A 13,608-nucleotide genomic window follows, 5' to 3' on the forward strand; every position below is an offset into this window, starting at 1 on the left:
CAAAGGTCACTGTAAAATCATATCCTGTATTACTACATATTTCTGAAATTGTTCCTTGTCCGCCACCTGTTCAACTGATCTTTGTCAATGGAAGCAAAGTTCCCAGGGTTATCACTCTGCCCCTTCAACTGCATTATCTACAAAACCATAAACCTGAGTGGAAAAAAAGGTCTGGAAAGGTTTATATAAGATTCCCTGAGCAGAGGTTGTGTCCAGCCTGTGCTCCTGAGCTGAAGCTGGGTTTGGGCTCTTGCCACCATGCCTGCCAACTACAATGGGACCTGGGAGATGGTGAATAATGAAAACTTCGAGGGCTACATGGTTGCTTTAGGTAAATGACAAAATATTAATTATATCTAGAGAAAATGATTCAATTCTAAGTCAAATCCTTCTAAAAATTAATGAGCTTTTTCTGTAAAATACATTGTGGCATAAGGGTTTCTACCAATTACATTATAAATCAAGGAATTGTTTTCAAAATTGCAATGATCTAAATATTTAAGCATTTGAAGACTGGTAGCCAAAGATGTTATTCTTTATTTAGATAAATGAAAAAACAGATACCAACAGGTTTTCAGATCTTAAAGCTCTTTTTTACTCCTGGTATATTCTTACTGTAACAGTGGAGCCACAAATTGATTAAAGAGGAATAAGATATTCTATAGCAGTGAATTAACAATAATGCCATTATTTAATTAGTACTTTGAACTAATTATGGTACAGGGATGAAAAATTTGATGCTTTAACTGATTTTCTACTAGTTTTACCAAAGAACCTTAATCCTAATTGATTGATCTGTTCAGACTGAAATAAAAGAAATACATAAATACATAAAAATAAACTCTCATCATTATTCATCATCAATTGAAAGCAGTTGCAATTTTTCCAAAGCCTTAACTCTCTTAAGAGAGAAAGGCAAGTTTCACTATTCATGGTTTTTAGCTTTTGCATTTGTGGGAAAAAACCACAATAACTTCAGGGACATCTGGAAATAATATGTATATGCACTTGTGAGGAACAAAAAGAGAGAGTGCTTGAAAATGAGAAGGATTAGGACAATGTCTTGAATTTCAGGAGAAAGATACACGTTATTTGAAGTGATTTTTGTGCATATGTGCATATATAAACTATAAGTTATATCTACACAATCAGCTATAGTAACTCAAAACTGCCAATGAATAAGCAAAAATAACCCAACACCAAAACCAGTGCAAAGATGCATATGCTGTAGGTGAGTCTCAGAAAGAAATGGCAGGGAAAGGGTGAAAAGATATTCTTCTGCTCTTTTTCTCCCCATTTTACATTTTGTTGATATTTTAAGTAATAATGTGCTTAGATTCAAAGCACACAGGTTTTGAGGGGTATTTTTAATTCATCTGTCCTTTTAATTAATGCATACACATTTCTATACTTTAATTAAAGATTAGGTTTGCCCTCTAAGTCAGAAAGTTTGATTTTATCATAAACATGTTACAAAGTATTTAAATATACTGGAATAGAACTACATATCATTTTTATTGCTTATATTATTCAAAATGCAGTAATGAAAACCATGCTTTAATAAAACCACCCTGATTTTTCTCCAGGAGCTACAAGACCAATATATTAGTCAGAAATAGCGTTTCTTTAGAGGTCTAGACATTTTTGCCCTCAGAGAGAACTAAATTTTATGTTGCCTGTCTATAAATCAGCCCTGGAGATTCCTTTGATCCACCACAGCAGATAAAATATACCCAAGAAGTCTTGCATATAAATACTGAACAAGACCATTATTCCCCATGCTTAAAAGTCACATTTTTTTTCAAGCCTATCCTCTTATTCAACTCAATTAGTACTTCCCAAGTAGGATAATGAATCTAGCAGAAGAAAAGGGCTCCATTAGTGAGTGCCATTGCTGGGCTGGCAGTGATTAACAGCCACCAGGGGATGGCCAGCAAAGCAAACCCATCTTTCAGAACTGCAGGAGCATGGGAGGTGATTTCATGTGCACACAGCACCCGACAGGACCCCCTGGCAGCTGCTCAGAAATGTTCACTGCAGATGGGGATGGCACTGGGGCTGCTGGGCAGCCTGGGATGGTGCCAGGGATGCTCTCCCACTGACAGCAGTGCTCCCAGTGCCAAGCAGTGTGTGCAGCATCACGTTAGTCCTCATGGGGAGCAAAGTCAGGGTGCCAAGGAGATCAGTACTGCAGGAAATGTTGACAGAGTATGAAACAGAAACTGTCAAGTGCCCTACACAAATGCTCTTTTTTGACTTTTGACTTTGAATTTGTCTCCTTTTGAACTGCAATTTATTTGTGTGTCTGCTATTGAACAATAATGGATTTCACTTTTTATTTGATTGCTTCTTTTTTCATTATTAGAATTTTCATTCTTTTACACTAATTAATTAACCTCTTGTATACTCCCAGACTACAGGTTCATCATAAAAGTAACATGCCCAGGTCCTCTTGATTACATACTTATTCTCCCTTGATTACATACCCAGTCTAACATGCTAAACCTCTGATAAGGAATATTATTCTGAGATCCTTCCTTAGTGAGACAAAAAAGGCACTGTCAGGCTTAACAGCCCCTCTTGTTTCACATTCTCAGAAAAATTCAGGTGATTAAACACACCAGCATCTATTCACTCCTGGCTGTATGTTGTATGCTCCCAACATTCCCACAGATATCCTATTAATAAATAAATTTATTATTATTGGAAGAGCCTCAAGTTGAAAGTGTACTTGTAAACTTAAGATGATTTTTATTTGAAATTATCTTTTTCTCTGAAAAATGTTGCAGGTAAAAGGACCATTTGTGGAACTATGTTTGACCTACTTTATTTTTGAAATGTGTAAATATAAATGCTGTGGGGCTTTATGTGCATTACCAAATACTGGACTTTTCACTCTCTTTTCTGATTTTTGACAGGTATTGATTTTGCAACTCGTAAGATTGCGAAACACTTGAAACAAACAAAGGAGATTGTTCAAAATGGAGACAATTTTAAAACCAAAACACTCAGCACTTTCAGAAACTATGATTTGGATTACACTGTGGGGGTGGAGTTTGAGGAGCACACCAAAGGACTGGATAACCGAGTGGTGAAGGTAAACACCGGGGGCTGGTGTGTGCTCATACCACAGTCAGCACCAGGAGCCTGCAGTTCCCAAAGTCAAACCCCAATGTTTTACAGACACCAGAGGATTTTTATAAAGCAGAAGTAATTTGCATCCTGAGACAGTTTTCTTTCCTGCTACAAGCATTTATTAGAAATGCAAATCAGGATGGCTACTGGGATTTGTGAGGACAATCATTAATTAGGTTTTTCTAGTGGGGAATTTTTCCAGCTTTTCTTATACACCTTATGTATCTAGAAAGTTGCAAAATTGTATTTTTACCTATGCATCCTCCTTAAGGAAACTGGGGGTTGATCCCTGTGAATTTAGGACTGCATCAATAGAACTTTTCATTTTGGGATGGCTGGGTTTGCACTGATCAGTCTCAGCTGGGCAGTTTAACAGTCAGGCATTGTTAAAAATAAACCTGCCCTCAGCTTTTACTGTCAGGGGAGCTTTGGGAAGGGGCAAGACAAAGATGTGAAACAAAGCTCGGAGGGTGGGCACTGGAGGGTGGGCACTGGCAGGGCAGGAGGGCAGGGGGACCAGCAGTGGGTGCTTTAGTGCCCTGGGGATAACTGGAGAAACCTGAGCTCAGCACTGCCCCAAGAACCCGGGGCCATTGCTCAGACACATTTCAGGGGTGTTTGTGGACAGCATTAAGGGCCATGCTGTAGCCCCTGCCCCACCTCCTGTGGCAGAGTCAGCTCCTGGGGGAGTCCAACAAGGCTCTCAGAGAAGTCAGGGAGGAAAACAATACACCAATTCACTTCCTGAATTCAGCTTCATGTTTCTGCATCAGTACTGCCTCTGTTTTACTTTCTTCTCACCCTAAAAGCTTAAGCAACACTTTCAGATGTAGAAAGGCCAGTAGATGTGAAATTTCCATTGGCCGTCCCCATGGGAGCCTTGCTAATCCAGCATCCCCTTCCTCCCTTGGTCATCACTCACTGAATCTCTGTTATCAGCTCTGCTGATTTCCACACCTCCATCTCCACACCTCTGTTCTGCCCCCCAGCTCGCAGCTGCCAAACTCGGAGAAGTTGAGATCAAAACTCTCTGTCAACAAGACCTGCTTGTTTTGGCAATTGCCACAGGAAAAGCAGCAGCATAAAGGACATATTTGTATTTGAACTCACATCATCCCTCACTGGAGGGGCACAAATTTAGCAGAAGACACATCTTGTTCACCACAGATCACTTTTAATTCTCAAACTAACTTTGTGCAGGGTAATTCCTATGATTTCTTCCAATTTATTTCTCATTCACAGCACTGCAAGCCATCAAAGAGTAAGACCCATTTTTTTTCACTATCCTGAACATCCCTATATCTAAATTTTCTTTCTGTGTCCTTCTCCAGTGGGCACTAAGGGGAACTAATTCCCATGACAAAGTCTATGCTTAAAAACACTGCTCCCACATCTCTTCAGATCAGTTGAAGGCATTGCTAAGGATCTAAGGACTCATTAATTTCATCACTCCTTAAATCCATCAATTAGTGCTCCTTTAGTGCTCATCACCACTACAAAAGCCTTCCTTCGAAAGGGAGGGAAGAAGGAAAAGGAAGGAAAAGAAGGAAAAGGAAGGAAGGAAGGAAGGAAGGAAGGAAGGAAGGAAGGAAGGAAGGAAGGAAGGAAGGAAGGAAGGAAGGAAGGAAGGAAGGAAGGAAGGAAGGAATTGTGCATTTATAACCCTACCAGATTTAATTACTTTAGCCTAATACTAATTTCTAAACAAATCATGTTATTTGTTTCTAGGGGGAGAAGGAAAAAGGATGCATGTCATGCCATTACTTTCTGAATTGCTTTAAAAGTATTTTCTGGTCATTTTATTAACAAAACAATGCCTCAAACACATTAAAGTTAGATGAAGGTAATAAAATTCGTAGGCAACATTTAAATGTAAAGAGGGCATGGATAATTTAAAGAGCATGTAGCTTGAAAATTCCGTAAATAAGAAAGAAATTAACTGAAATGGAATGAGTTTTTTCTTGTTATTAATGGAAAGCTCCCTCATAAGAGAAATAAATCAACCAGTGCTGGACTAGAAAATAAATTAGGCTCCCAATACGCTTGGAGCTTTATAATAACAGAGCTTTCATGGACTAACAGAGATTTCATGTAACTGGTGTCTAATAAGGAGTTGTCTGATACATGGTTAAATACACCCCTAAAGGACAGTGCTTCAAATGCAGAGCAATTCCAACAAAGTTGCTTTGAATGTACCCTGGCACATCTGTAGACAGATAATTCAGCCTGTAACTTTTCCTTGCTGAGGGTTATCCTGCTTCTGGACAAGAATCAGCAGGACCTTGTCTGCTGCTGCTAGCTGGAATCCTGCCAGAGCAGGAGATGGTTGAGTATGGAAGGGATCTCCTGAGAGCCCCAGGTCCAACCTGTTTGCTCAGGCAGGGTCAGCTACTGCCCATTGTCCAGCTTATGATCACATCTCTTTAAATTTCTTACTGATTGTTTTAATGCTGTAAGAACTGACATGTGAAGACCAGGTGTGCCATCAGACATTTCAGAAAGTACACAAACAAATACACAAAACAAATTTAGTGGATGAGAACAGTAACGTACTGTTCCTCTTGTTTATGCAGAGCTAGAAAAGGTGTTGGCACTGCACTTTGCAGTACAAGCCTTCAAGTCTTCACTCATGAAACTCTATAACTTTTTTCAATAATGGCTTTAAACAGCAAGGGGAAAACGCACTTTGCATATATTGTACCAGTAGCTGTAAACACATTCAGCAATTCCCAGTTAGTGTGAACACTTGTTACTCATGTATGTGAAGAAACACATGGAAATGACAACAAAGCACTGCAAAAGCTTCCCTCTGTCACACTGCTGTCACCCTGAATGCATTTGGGTTTTGTTTAAATGCTTTGGGTTTTGTTTTTTTAATGAGGAAATTGGAGAATGATAGGAAGGAACTGTAATTGTGTATTCCCATTGCTTGAACTTATTTTATATGTTCAAAAATTTCTGGTTAATGTAACTGAGTTAATTATCTGATTCATGCAGTCCCTGGTGACCTGGGATGGTGACAAACTGGTCTGTGTTCAGAAAGGTGAAAAGAACAACAGGGGCTGGAAGCACTGGATTGAAGGAGACATCCTGCATCTGGTAAGGGCTGCTCCACAGACCCACAGCACATCACTGAGGCTGCACCATAGGCTCAGGTTTTCCATTTCAAAGGATTTGTTATTTTTTTCTAGTTAGAAAGGTCTTTAGACAGTTCTGATCTCTGAACTCTAAGGAAATTTCTGCTCTGTTCCAACTCAGGAATGCTCAATTTCTGTCCACCTGCTCCCAATTAAGTCATAGCCCTGCAGTGGCTTTTTGCTCCAGTCCACTTCCCTCCAGCTCTCAACCCCTCCTGTTACATTGCACCTCTAACATAATATTTTTTTTATATAATCACTGATAGGGAAAAAAAAAAAGAAGAAAAAAAAACCCCAATCAGATTGCAAGATAAATGTTAGTCTTTTTTTCTGAGCAAAGCAATATGAAATTTAAGCACACTGTGCTGTAATACAGATCAGAAACCCCTGGATATTTAAGAGGATCCCACAAACAACCTATACTGAAATTATTTTTTCTTAGTTCAATAATAAATTCAAACATCTAAAGTAGGAAGCTGTAGCCCAAAGATAGATGTGGTGAGTCCAAGAGAAGCCAGAAAAGCCTGTGCAGGAAATCAGCAATCAGTGGTGGGCAGAAAGATTTCAAAATAACAGTATTGTAGAATCACAGAATCATTAAGGTTGGAAAAGACCTCCAAGATCACAAAGTCCCAGCTTTGACTGAACACCACCATGTCCATTAACCCATGTCACAAAGTGCCACATCTACTCATTTTTTGAACATTTCTTATAATGATAATGATTGCAGAGTTTCGTGGGAAAGCAATCAAGAAATGGGCATGACAATACTGGGTGGCACAGCAGGTGGATGGAGAGAGATTCTTGAGAGGAGCCCATTGTTCTGTCCTAAGCTTTGCTGCAAGCAATCTGCTCCTTCACAGCTTTGCTTTATGCTTGGTGTGGGCAGTCATAGTGCCTCCCATCTCTGTGCCTGAAAGGGCAAAGACAGGAATTCAAAACCACAAAGTGCCACCCAACTGAAATCTCCTGTTCAGTGCTCTTCTGCAGCTCTGTCTAAACACACATTCAAGAGCTGGCCTAGAAAGTTCTACAAGCTGGCACCAAGGCTTTGGCTAAAGCTGGTGGAAACAAAGCCAAGCAGATCCTTACAGCAGTCTTCAGAAATTGTCCTGCAGGTTTGGCCCATCACTGGCCACCTTTTTCAGTCCCTTGCAAGCCCTGTTTGGCTCAGGAATGCTGCCTAATGGCACCAGCTAAACTGGCTGCACTTGTGCCAGCCTTTAAGGGGCCACTGCAGCACTGGGCAGCAATGGTGCATTGTTCTGGCCCCTGAGAAACAGCTGGGCACACCTCTGAAAAAAATCAGCTTTTGAAAGCATTCCTCTTTTTGTATTTATTTCCTTGTTTCAGTGCATCTCATGAATTTTGAGGTAACATGAATTATAACTATTACAGGATATTGTTTTAATAACAGAACATGAAAAAGCCTTGAATTAAAGCAAAATTTTAATGTATTGTTCATGTTTATTCTTCTTAGCGTTCAATTCATGTATCAAAAACTAATTACTACAACATGAAGTGCATACCTGCTGTTTGGCTCCATATAATGCACTTTTCTTACTGTTCTCTGTTTCATCAGCATACATTTTTAATGCAGTGGCTCTGTTGTAGCAATTTCTGGGGGGATCTGATATATATGCAAAAGAAAACTTCTACCACTATATACTTACTAAGTGTTTTAATACTGTAGGAACTGACATGTGAAGACCAGGTGTGCCATCAGACATTTAAGAAGAAGAACTAAAATGGAGCAGAAAGCCTCCCAGATTTTCATCACAACGTTGTGCTGTTATGTTTTGTCTAAAAAGAAGAATGAAGCCAGATTTTCATTCTTTTGACACTTCTATGTGAAGATATTATGTGCCTGTTTGTGGAAACAAACACATTTTATAGAAATAACAGTTACAAAGCACATAAATTTCTTTACCTTTCAGTCTGGAGTTAAATAAAAGTAATTGTCTTTCAAATTATGTTTCCCTACATCTGTATAATGCCTTCCAGAGGAATGTCTGTTAGCAACAAGGCTGAGAATTACCAGTCACAATTATTTCAGTCACAGTCTGTGTCTCCATAGTGCTGTATTATCATAATGTCTCTGGGTGACTGGGTAACACTGGATATTCATTGGACTGTTTCTAGTTCATTTAGTCCTGGATCACTAAGTCCACAGTTTCAGGCAACAGAATGCCTCACTGAGCACAATACATGTCCTTTCACATCAGGACTGTTCCCTTGGATTTGGCCCAGGTCTAAAGCTGCTGCTGATTATCACCTGATCAATATCTCACGGCCTTTGTGAAGTGCTGCAGCTCCTCAGTACCATCCTAACATGGATCAATGACAATGCTGTAACTTCCAGTTAGAGCCAGCAGCCTAATAACCATGCCCGTGGGGAAATCTGCTGTCTGAAGCAAACCCTGCATTGAAGAGTTGCTCCATGGTGGGAAAACTAAGGCACACTTGGGACTGAGAGGAAAACTGCAGACTATACACAGCCTGCACGTAGCCTGTGCAGAAAGAGTGCCCAGCATGCTGCAATCTTCACCTTGTACCACCTTTCAGAGACTGTAAAAGAAAAATCTTTTCCATGCAATTCTTCTCAGTTTTATTCAGGGTTTTTCAAAAGAATTCGTGTTCTTTGCTAAAGGCAAGTTTCAGTTAACCACGGATGACGAACACTACTTCAGTAGATAGAAACTTTTATTATTCAACAAAATGTTTGCACACCTTCCCCAGAAGAGCTTGTATGCCCAAAAGCTCATCTGCTTTTTTCAATGACATGAATTATTCTAATAAAATACACTGTCTTTCCTACAACCTTGCCTTTCAGATATAAAAACTTCCACATCAGCTTTAGCACTGTTAAGTTGCCTCTTGTCCATAGGCCCCCATCCTCTGTTTAGTATGGGAGGAGTGAAAATCCACTGAACAGATCAGTGGCTCAGTGGAAGTACAGAAAATATGTGAAAAAGCTTTGGCAGAAGTGGAGGAGCATATGCTTTCTCCTCATCTCCACCTGCTCCTCAGCCCACTCACTGTCAATAGCTCAGGGTAGGAAAGGAGGGAGTCTCCCAGCTGACAACCAGGTTATGTCTGCAAAAATCTGAATAATGTACCACCAGTACTTCTATGGCCATGGCCATTATCCTGGTTCCATCTGGGATTGAACTAATTTTCATTTTAATAGCTAGTACAGACTGTGTTTTGGATTTAGTATGAGAATAATGTTGATATCACATGTTGGTTTAGTTGTTGCTAATTAGTGCTTCCTCTAAGTCAAGGACTCCAGATTCCCTGTTCTGCCTGTGAGGAGGTGCACAACAGGCTGGGAGGGAGCAGAACCAGGACAGCTGCCCCAAACCAGCCAGAGGGATATTCCACACCACAGAACATCATGCTGAGCATATAAAGCTGCAAGAAGGAAGAGAGAAAACTGCTGTGTTTGGGATGGCATTCCCCAGTAATTCCTTGGTCATCCCAAGGAGCTGTTACACAAGATAAACTCTGCTGTCCTGGACATGGCTGAACACCCACCTGGAAGTGGAGAATGAACTCCTTGTTCTGCTTCGCTTGTGCAGGCAGCTTTTTCTTCACCCATTAAACTGTCATAAGCTCAGCCCTGGAGTTTTCTCAGGGATTGGCTCCGTGGTGCTTAGCTGCCAGCTGGACTTAAATCACGACAAGCATAGAAGTGCATATGTCAGGATATTTTTATGAATTGGACTTTGCTTCTCCTGATAAAAGCTGACTTGGTATCAAACTTCTTGTGTCCATTGCCTGGGCAATGCTTTCATGTTAGCTTGCACAGAGGAAACTGCACTTGGAGTTAGTAAACTCCTTATTTTGTCTTATTCAGCCCTGACCTGGACTTTTCAGTAGAAATGCATTCAATTCATAGTTCCAAGTCTCTGCTAGTTACAAGGATAAAAAAAGTACCACAGCTCATTACGCTTTTAAATTATTACCAGACTGTAATCACTAGGAAACAAAATGTGCATGTTTTAATCAGTGACATTTCTCCTGGTTGGTTCTTGCCAGGAGTAATCTTGTTTGTAAATTCACACCAAATCATAAATCCAAAGAAAACCTTTCATATACCACAAGGAACTATCATCAATTCACTAATGATGAGTCTGAAGAGGGAAAGCAAACATTCTTCAACTGGTTTCTTATTATGCTCACTAGCTCTGTCTGATGGTTATGGTTCAGAAGGCAGCAAGGCAATTGAGCACAAGTAGACTTTGATTGGGAGGAAACTGGATCTGACCCTATTTTTTTGCCTAGCTCAAAAATGAAAATTTCTGACACTGTAACAGGAAGTGAGGAAATATGCAAGCTTTTTTACTTTCCCAAACAACATTTTCTTTTTGCACAGACTGATACACAAGAACTTGCGGCCTCCTTTACAACTGCACGCACAGTGCTGGAGACAGAGGAGATACTCATTCTGTTACATTATAATTCCTTCCAAAGTTATCCTTGTTTGCATCATATTTGTGATGTTAGGCTGGTCTCTAAGCTGTTCAAAGTCCCTTATCTCCTTGTCAGTAGATTAAATACTTGTGCTGGAGGAACAGACCTTGCTGGTAAATCAAAGAATGTTCATCCACATTTTTTAAGCCCTCTGGCACACAGTGCTGTCTCAGGTGTTTTGAAGGATTACCATTTGCACGGATTCTTTTCCTCACAGAGAATATTGCTGAAATACAGCCCCAGGAAGGGAATTTATCAGCAACCTTCTGATCCAGTGTAGTGGGATGACCCTGGATGGATTCTTGGAACCCACCAGAGCCTCTCTCTCACTCCCCTCTGCAGCTGCACAGGGGAACAAAAACCAACAAAGGGCTCATGGGCTGAGAGAAGGACTGGGAGAGAGATCCCTTACCAGATACCATCATGGGCAAAACAGGCTCTAATTAGGGATATTAATTGACTTTGTCACTAACAAAACAGAGCAGGATAATGAGAAGCAAAATTAAACCTTGAAAACACCTTCCCCCCACCCCTCCTTCCTTCCCAGCTCTACCTCCTGCCCCCAATGGTGCAAGGAGACAGGGATGGGGGTTATGGTCAGTTCCTGACCCGTGGCTTCTCCTGCTGCTCAGGGAGAGGAGTCCTTCCCCTGCTGCACGTGGGGTCCCTCCCATGGGACACAGTTCTCCAGGAACTTCTCCAGTGTGAGTCCATCCCACAGGCTCACAGTTCTCCAGGAACTTCTCCAGTGTGAGTCCATCCCACAGGAGACAGCTCTCCAGGAACTTCTCCAACGTGAGTCCATCCCACAGGCTCACAGTTCTCCAGGAACTTCTCCAGTGTGTGTCCATCCCACAGGCTCACAGTTCTCCAGGAACTTCTCCAGTGTGAGTCCATCCCACAGGACACAGCTCTCCAGGAACTTCTCCAACGTGTGTCCATCCCACAGGCCCACAGTTCTCCCAAAACTGCTGCAGTGTGGGTCTCTCTCCCATGGGTCAGTTCTCAAGGACAGGCTGCTCCAGTCTGGGAGCAGGGCCCCTCTCACCACAGGCCTCCCATGGGGTCACAGCCTCCTCCAGGATTCCTCTGCTCCAGCCTGGGCTCCTACAGGGGCTGCAGGTGGATCTCTGCATCCCTGTGGATCCCCACGGGCTGTGAATGGATCTCTGCATCCCTGTGGATCTCCATGTGCTGCAGGTGGATCTCTGCCTCCCCATGCCCTCTGTGAGCTGCAGGTGGATCTCCAGGGGCTGCAGGTGGATCTCCATGAGATGCAGGTGGATCTCCAGGGGCTGCAGGTGGATCTCCATGAGATGCAGGTCGATCTCCAGTCTCTGTGAGCTGCAGGTGGATCCCCACGGGCTGTGGGTGGATCTCTGCCTCCCCCATGCCCTCTGTGAGCTGCAGGTGGATCCCCACGGGCTGTGGGTGGATCTCTGCCTCCCCCATGCCCTCTGTGAGCTGCAGGTGGATCCCCACGGGCTGTGGGTGGATCTCTGCCTCCCCTATGCCCTCCATGGGCTGCAGGGGCACAGCTGCCTCACCTTGGGCTGCAGAGGAATTCCAGCTCTGGTGCCTGGAGCAGTTCTGCCCTTCCTCCCTGCCCTTGCTGAGCTGTTCCTCTCCCATGTTCTCACCCCTCTTCCCTGGCCACAGCTGTGCAGTTACCTTTTCCTCCCTTCTCGGATCTGTTCTCCCAGAGGTGTTCCCACCATTTCTAAGTGACCAGCCCTGGCCAGCAGCACGTCCTTCTCTGGAGCTGCCAGGATTGGCTCTGCTGGACACAGAGGAAACTCCCAGCAGCTGCTCACAGAAGCCACCCCTGGAGCTCCACCCTGCCAAAGCTTGGCCATGCAAACCAAATAAATCCAGAACAGAAAAGCCTGAGCAACTCAAAACTACTTCCTTGTGAGTGTAGTACTGGGGAAAGGATCAGTACCATTACCCATCACTGGGCTTTTCAAATGACAATGACAAAGCTGTGGGGAACAAATGTTTATGGTGGAATTTCTAAAAACCTCTGCATTGAGCCAACTGGCTCTGCATTGAGCCAATTTTTCTTCCAAAAAGTTAAGCATTTTATTGCCAACTGCTAAAAGAAGAGAGCAACACTGCTGGCAGAGGCTGTAGAATAAAGTTGTAAAAGCTGCTGCCAGCTGTGTTCTGTGGCAAAGCCCTACAGTGCTGTCTTCCTCTGCAGCTCTGGAGGGTCACAGACATGCACAGAATGCCTTCTGAATTTGCCATGGATATCCTGGATGCTCTGCTGCTTGTGAAAGATACTCCACTGCCATCTGGCAAGAAGTCTGTGGTTTTTAAATCAGCATTTACTTCAAGATCTGATTAAGACAAAATTAAACAAAAAAATGTTGCTTAGTAAGATTTATTTGTATTCTTTTAAGTAAGGGTATATATTTTCCTTTAGTGGGGAGAGATTGATAGAAAGGATTTCTTTAGCAAGTTTTTTTTCCCACTAGAAGAGATTATTTTCTTTAATTTGTGACTGATTTAAAGGGCAGAGGTTGCAGATACTTTAATTTCAGCTTGCTGATTACTTCTTTCTTATGCAGATTGTGAGGATTAGAAGAAATCATTTTGTAAAAATTAGATTTAAAATGACACTAATGAGACAAGCTTTTTAATAGCTGCAAAAATTTTGTCAGTTATTCTCTAAATAGCACATTTGCTTTAATTATATCTCACACTGCAGTGCTTCAGTCACCATTAAACAGAAATGGGAATGCAATAGATGACAGTAGATATTCCAGAGTTCTTCAAGGTGGCAGAATCCATGGAAAGATGAGGAGCTTTGTCTTATGTGAGAGCAAACATGGCTTCACTTGGAGGAAGAATATAA

The 13,608-nt window shown here is 42.0% G+C and overlaps 1 protein-coding gene across 1 annotated transcript; it reads left to right on the forward strand.

Moving 5' to 3' along the window:
* Window positions 1-211: 211 nt before the first annotated feature.
* RBP2 (retinol binding protein 2) lies at window positions 212-8,449 on the forward strand. The gene is made up of 4 exons (XM_059854861.1): window positions 212-331; window positions 2,919-3,097; window positions 6,133-6,234; window positions 7,966-8,449. The coding sequence occupies exons 1-4, from the start codon at window positions 259-261 to the stop codon at window positions 8,017-8,019; spliced, it is 408 nt and encodes a 135-aa protein (XP_059710844.1). The 5' UTR covers window positions 212-258; the 3' UTR covers window positions 8,020-8,449.
* The last annotated feature ends 5,159 nt before the right edge of the window (window positions 8,450-13,608 follow it).

Source organism: Haemorhous mexicanus, chromosome 10, assembly GCF_027477595.1.
Source record: "Haemorhous mexicanus isolate bHaeMex1 chromosome 10, bHaeMex1.pri, whole genome shotgun sequence".
Classification (NCBI taxonomy): domain Eukaryota; kingdom Metazoa; phylum Chordata; class Aves; order Passeriformes; family Fringillidae; genus Haemorhous; species Haemorhous mexicanus.

Bases quoted from the DNA above. Each gene is read 5' to 3' on its own strand.
- RBP2 (XM_059854861.1), top strand. From the start codon at position 259: ATGCCTGCCAACTACAATGGGACCTGGGAGATGGTGAATAATGAAAAC. The intron at 332-2,918 runs GTAAATGACAAA...GATTTTTGACAG, and splicing joins GGGCTACATGGTTGCTTTAG to GTATTGATTTTGCAACTCGT. The intron at 3,098-6,132 runs GTAAACACCGGG...TGATTCATGCAG, and splicing joins TGGATAACCGAGTGGTGAAG to TCCCTGGTGACCTGGGATGG.